We start from the raw sequence: 6,683 nt of genomic DNA, 5'->3' as shown, positions 1-6,683 counted from the left end.
CTTATATTCTCCTAACCGCCAATTGGAATACCAGGAAACAGATGTTCAGAAACCAACCGAGAGTCCTGAGAATTGGTTTTGATTCACAGGGAAACAGGACTTAAAAAAGCCATTTCCCAGCATACACGGCGCTGCTACTGATGTGACATGTGCCCCAGACAAGTCAAGTCCTGGGGTCTTCCTCCCCGGGTCCTGGTCTCCAGGCCGCCGGCCGCGGGCGCAGTCAGGGCCCGCCAGGTGGGCACGCGCTCCCACTCGTGAGGAGCACGCCTTGTCCCACGCGGGGGTCCCCGCGAGGTGTCGGCGGCGACCGGGGCTCACTCCGACTCCCCGCAGTTTTATTTCTCTTGGCCAGAAGGAGCTACAGAGCACCCGCGCCGCACACGCCGGGACCCCGGGGCCGCCAGCAGCCTGGCTGTGTGGGGTGGAGACACGCGGTGGCCCCCGCTTTATTGCCTTGTGCGGTTTCCCCACCGCGCCTTCTGCACAATTAGCCAAAATATGACACTTGGCCTTTTTAATCTGAGCAAAGTGAGATACGCAGGGAGTTACGAGCGCTGGGCTCTTGGCACCCACAATTATCGCTTTTCTCGTCAACACCCGGGCGACGGCAGGGCCCGCGCTCCAGGGTGGCCGGGGGCAAGTGCGGGTGGGAGGGAGCTGGCTGGGCACACGTGGAACACGGACAGACGTCTTCTACCTGCGGGAACGGCACAGATCTACGGCAAGTTATCACAGCGACACAGCACAGCCGGCCGGCCCGTCCTGGCGGCGAGGAAGGGGTGTGGGCGGCCGGGGGCAGAGCCTCTGGGGGTCCCGGGAACACAGAAGAGAGACCCTCGGAGCAGCCGCCTCTCAGCAGACGCCTGCCTTCCCTTCGCGGGCCCCTCGTCTGCGGCCTCTACACCAGGAGCCAGTGGCGCAGCTGGAAAGGAAACAGGGCCTGTTCAGAGGCAAAGCGGGAGCCACTGGGACGAAGGGGCCCCTGGCTCGGGCCGGGACCCCCCGCAGCGCCGGCCCCCGCCATATGCTCTAGAAGCACGCTGCGTTATTAAACAACCTTCCGTGTAACACAACATATATGAATAATTCGTACGGGAATATTTGTATGTGATGAGCCTCAGAGAAACACAGGTCAATAAACCCACTGCGCAGAGAGCAGCCAGAGAGCAGGGCTGCGGTGAGGGAGGCGGGTGGGGCCCCCGGGGCGTGTGTCACAGTGGCCGCGGGGCAGGTGGCTGGTGTACCGGTGATGCCCCGGGCGCCCCGTGGCCACCTCTGTGGGGCCTCTGGTGGCCGTCCCCACGGACGGCGGCACCCTGCACTTCCGTCGTTTGCGTGACCCCAGAGGAGTCGGGGGCAGGCCTCACTTGTCGCTAGGGAGGCCGAGATCGACAAGAGGGGGCGTTTAGTCCTCCAGCAAATGTCACCGCCTGCTATTATGCAGCTGTTAGTTCAGCCTCTTTGTGAGCACAAGCCATCCGATTACACTAAATGGCAAGAACTGTGTGTTTTAAATGCTTTGAAACAAGAACATGCAGGCTCGTTCCCACCCGGCCACAGCAGGGGCGGGGGATGCTGAGCCCACGGCGGGGGGCGGGGGGGACAGGGCTCCCTGCTGCCGTCCGCGAGGCCCTGTGGGCTTGTCTGCAGTCCTGGCCAGGACACGTGCACACACGGGCAGGGCCGTGCAGGGCAGGCAGGTGGCGGGGAGCTGGGGGGCCGTAGCCCTAGAGCCCCGCGGGGACGCCCCGCTCAGACCAGTCTACTTTTCAGGGGTACGGAAGTATCTGTAGATGCAAGGGAACCATAGGGTGCAGAGGTCAAGTGAGAGGTCCAAGGCGGTGAGGGCTGCGTCTGCTTCAGGGGCGGGGGCGGGGCGCAGGCAGGGGCGCGTGCTACTCTCAGCGTGTCTTTGCGTGGAAGTTCACGGGGCCTTGCTCCCTAGATGAGCAGCTAAACAGGAGCTGTGGCGGACGGACGATGAGGGTGCTGTACACCCAGTGCCTGTGTCACAGAGTTCACGGAACTTCGAGGGAGCACAAGACCCGAGGACCCGGCAGGTGTCACGCACCAGAGGCCAGACGCACGGGTGGAAGGTGTGGGCTGCAAGGTTCCCAGAGCCCGCAAAACCCAGCGGTCCACAGACCGGGGCACGTACAGTGGCTCATGTAAAGGGAGCCGCAGAGAACTCGCGGCTTCAGAACACCAGGACACGGCAGCTATCAGTGGAGAACTGTGTGCACACAGACTCTCTCTCGTGAATAAGGGCAAGGCGAAGTTCACGGACACACGAGAGCAGGGGAGTTTATCAAGAGTCTTCCTTGCAGGAAAGTCTGAAGGATCGTTTTTTAAAGCAAGAAAATGATGCTCAAAGGGAAGATGTATATGCCAAAAGGTCTAAACATCCAATATGCACGTTAACCCAAGAGAGCATTTCTATACAAAATAGTAATAATTGTAATAGTAATAGTTTCTGTCTAATTTGTGGGTTAAAAGGCAGAAATAGAGTATTGGACACTAATAGCATAATAATCAGTAGGAGAAGTTTTAAGTCCTTGTAATATTCAGGATGGGGGTTGAGATATTGTGTTACTTTATATATTTAAAGTGAGATGTGTATGCATGATTTCAAAGATAACTATTAAAGGAATAAAGTATAATCATGTAAGTAAAATATATGAGTATATAAGTTCCAAATGGAAAAAAGTAGAAAAAGGGGGAAAAAAGTAAATCCTCCAAAAAGCAATCCATAAAAAGGCAATAAAGGAGAAGGAGAAACATTAAAAATGCGGCAAATAGAGCTAAAAAGATCATGGAATCAAACCTAACTATAGTAGTAATCACAACAAATGTAAATGGATGAATCTCTTTGTCAGAGCAAAAAATTCCAGGTGTACCCCTGGTGTGCAAAAGGTGCCTACATTTTAAGACCATTGCAAAGTTGAAAGTTAAAAGGTTACACAAGAGGGGAGCCTGGGGGGCTCAGTCGGTTGAGCTCTGACTTCGGCTCAGGTCATGACCTCACGGTCCGTGGGTTCGAGCCCCGTGTCGGGCTCTGCGCTGACAGCTCAGAGCCTGAAGCTGCTTCGGATTCTGTGTCTCCCTCTCTCTCTGACCCTCCCCTGCTTGTGCTCATGCTCATGCTCACACTCTGTGTCTCTCTCTCTCTCTCAAAAATAAACATTAAAAAACTTAAAAAGATTATACGAGATATTTCTGGCAAACTCAGGAGAAACCTGGTGCAGCTACTTTCATCTCAGCCCCAGACGACTTTAGCAGCAAAAGCACCACTAGGGAGAGAGGAGTGTGACGTCCCGGGGGGGATGGGGCCATCCTAAATGTGTCTTTACCGCGGAAGCAGCCTCATAAAGCAAAAAGCTGCAGGAGCTGCGAGGGAAAGGCGGACAGATATGCTCCCCACGTGGGATATTCTGCAAGTAGTTCCCAGCTGCCCCTGCGAGCCAGGCCGCAGTCGGTGAGGCTGTGGAAGCCGGGAACAGAGCGATCGCGGCCTAACGGAGCGGACGAAGGAGACGCGCGGCAGCGGCTCGAGCGCGCACGTCCGTGTCAGGGGCGCACGTTCATCTCAGCCTGTGCGTCGCGCGGCAAAGGGTCAGGGGCGCCGCAGCACACGGGTCCGCTCTTGCTTCCAAGAACAGGTGTCGCAGACGTCTGAGCGAAGTGCATTCGCTTCACACACCGATCACAAACAGGCCAAGAAAACATCCCCATAGACCTGGGGGCTGGAAAGCACCTCACGGGGTGGAGAAATCACGACGCAAATGAAAATACCCTTAGCACTAAAATACCACGTTAAAGGTGGTGGAACACGGCACGTTCGCAGCCCTGAACGCTTTGTTAGAAAGGAAGAGAGGTCGGAAACGAAGGACCTAAGGTCTCACCTAGAAGTTAGCAGAAGTTAGAACACATCCGAGGAGGGGCAGACCCGATTCCGNTCCTGTCTCTCTCCAGCCCCCCCGTCTCCCTGCAGCCCCTCCCCCCACCTGAGGGGCCCCCCACGTTGGGCTCCAGCCCTTCTGGCCTCCTGCCCCCACCCCAGCCCGGGCAAGGCTCTGAGCTCTTTCGGACCCTCCCCCTCCCGTCCCCGGCGGGGCAGGCCCCCTCCCTCACCAGGGGTCTGCCTAGGGCCCCCCCGAGGGCCCGCACCCCCCGCTCCACCCCTCTGCTCCCTCTTTCTGCCGAGCGCCCTCATTCCGCCCCTCTGCCTCCCCCGCTCAGGACACGGTGCCCGGAGGGGCGCTGAGCACGCGCGGCCTCGTGCGGGCTGAGGCCGTGGCCGGGGCGGCGCGGGGAGCACACTCACCCTGAACTGGCGCACCTCCCCGCTGTCCAGCAGCTCGTGCTCCTGCTCGGGCGTGATGGCGTAGGCCAGCTTCTAGAAGACAAGGGGGGCTTGGGCACGGCGCACGCTCGCTGAGCGCACCGGCCCCGGGACCCGCCGCCGTGGGGTGCCGTCAGGCCCAGGGAAAAGGGGAGGTCTCGTCTGCAGTGCGCTCGCTGCGGGCTCCGAGTGGGAGCGAAGGGCACGCACCCCCCCTGTGAGTCTCCAGGCCGGGGCCCTCCAGGCTGCCACAGCCCACCTGTCCCCGCTCCGGAGACGCTCTGGCGCTGGTGTAAGGTCGCCTGTGGGGCAGGCCCTGCCTCCTCCAGGCTGAGGGGACCCTGCTTGGCCCGCAGCAGGGAGGGGTATGTACGAGGGGGCTCTGAGGACCCCGGGCTCCCTCCGTCCCTGCCCCCCCAAGAGGCACGGGCAGTTCCAGGGTCCTGGGGCCCGACTGCGCGTTTCTGCCCCTGGGGGAGCCGCTGCGTCCCCAGCAGGGCCCCTGGACTGGCCAGGGTGCAGCAACAGGTCTCGCTGCCCGCGGTCCCCAGGAAGCCGCGCGGGACGCAGGCCCGGGGCGGCTGCGGAGCGGCCTTGTGGGCCGTTCCTTCCAAGCAGGCCTGGACCCTTCGCTGCTTCCAGGGTCCCGAGCCCGGAAGTACAGTGACCGGTCGCCTGTCCCCTCCTTTGTGGTGGAGGAGCCTGTGTCTGACGGACGGGCCCCAGGGCCAGCCCCGCCCCCGGCTCCAGCCCCAGCTCCCGGCCACTCCCTTCCCACCTTCCCAGGCTCTGTGGGGCACGAGTGTGCCCAGACGGGCACACGCACGCGTGCACGCACCTCCCGCAGGGAGCCGGGCAGGCTGCAGAGCTTGTAGGCTGCGTAGACGGGCACCATGGACATGGAAGACGTGGCGACGGCCCAGCCCAGAGCGCTGGCCCACTCGGGGAAGGTGTAGGCCCCGTAGTGCGGGGGCCGGAAGGTCACGACGCTCACCACAGCCACAAACTGAAAGTGAGGGCACACGTCAGGCGGCGGCTCTCAGCTGGCGGGCGAGGTGGCCCAGGGAGCGAGGCTTTCACGGGGAGGGTCTCCCTGCCCCGCACACGGGAGAGCAAGCGCCCCGCGAGCGGTGGGGGCGCTCACGTGCTGCTCCTCAAGGGCTGCAGCCGGGGGATGCGCACCCCTCGTTGCCGTGTCGGGTGCATGGGAGCCTCACGACTGCCCTCGGCAAGCCTTCCGTGTCATCGTCTCCAGGAGACCCCGGCGTCCCCACGCCTGACCCAGGAGACCCCCATGTCCCCACGCCTGACCCAGGAGACCCCGGCGTCCCCACCCCTGACCCAGGAGACCCTGGCGTCCCCATCTCTGACCCAGGAGACCCTGGTGAATGTGCTGGAGGCAGGTGCCGGGCTGTCATCAGCAGCTTCTGAGTGTCCGGTGCTGTTCATATCAGCAACCAGGCTCCTGCTTCCTCCCTGTCTCCCTGCCTCTTCGGCTCTGTCTCTCCATCACTCTGACTCTATCTCTGGCTGCCTCTGTCTCTGTCTCTCTCTGGTTCTCTGTCTCCATATCTCTCCATCTCCATCTCTCTGTCTCTGTCTCTAGCTAGCCCTGAGCTGGCCCAGGATGGTGGGCACCTGAACTGCTGGCAGCTGTAGACAAGCCGCTGGGGGCCGCTGGGCCAGGAGGAGGGCCAGGGGGTGAGGATGCTCGTCCCGGTGAGTGGCGCAGACCTAGACAGACGTCCAACAGCTTCCTGGGCCACCTGTCCAGGCTCCTGAGCCACCGGGACCTGGGCCATGGCGGCTCCACTCGGCTGCTGTGGAAGCAGCCGGGGACGATCCCGACTGAACCCACGTGGTCCTGTGCTACCAAAACGGGTGGCTGGCAGATGTGGCCCTGATGAGAAAAGCCAGGCAGCTTCCAGACGTGCTAGCGGTGCCTGGGGAGGGCCCTGAGGGCAGCGCTGTGACAGAATCTAAGTCACTCCTGTCCCTGTGCCGCACGCCACCCCCAAGTCCAGATTCGATGCCTGTCTGCTGATCTGGCCTCACCTGCACAGCGGGGTGTGACGCACGGGGGCCTCAGCCTGGCACATGAGGCTTCCCAGTGCGGCCAGAGTGGGGGGGACGCCGTCAGGAGACCACAGAGCATGTTGGGGACCAGCCTGCCCTTCGGGCCGAGGCCGGCGTGGAGGCCCAGCCCCGGCCTCAGGTTGTCAGGTGACAGTCCACGTGCATGGGGCCCCCGGGGGACCTGCACCCAGCCATGCATGCACGCGGGGCCCCTTACCAGGAGGAAGCAGGGGCTCACAAACTTCCAGCACAGCCGCCAGGA

General features: G+C 61.7%; 1 protein-coding gene across 1 annotated transcript in view; it reads right to left on the bottom strand.

Annotated features, from left to right (window-relative positions):
• Nucleotides 1-640: 640 nt before the first annotated feature.
• SLC6A3 (solute carrier family 6 member 3) overlaps nucleotides 641-6,683 on the bottom strand; it is a 36,063-nt gene continuing 30,020 nt past the window's right edge. Inside the window, exons 12-15 of the mRNA XM_077749440.1 lie at nucleotides 6,639-6,681; nucleotides 5,184-5,351; nucleotides 4,328-4,399; nucleotides 641-925 (exon numbers count right to left, since the gene is read on the bottom strand). Of these exons, the coding sequence (XP_077605566.1) occupies nucleotides 902-925; nucleotides 4,328-4,399; nucleotides 5,184-5,351; nucleotides 6,639-6,681 (307 nt within the window). The 3' untranslated portion in view covers nucleotides 641-901. The remainder of the gene's footprint in view (nucleotides 926-4,327; nucleotides 4,400-5,183; nucleotides 5,352-6,638; nucleotides 6,682-6,683) is intronic.

The sequence above is a fragment of the Crocuta crocuta genome, unplaced genomic scaffold, assembly GCF_008692635.1.
Source record: "Crocuta crocuta isolate KB4526 unplaced genomic scaffold, BGI_CrCroc_1.0 scaffold89, whole genome shotgun sequence".
Taxonomy (NCBI): Eukaryota; Metazoa; Chordata; class Mammalia; order Carnivora; family Hyaenidae; genus Crocuta; species Crocuta crocuta.
Note: the sequence above shows the minus strand (reverse complement) of the source record. Positions and strands in the feature narration are given on the sequence as shown.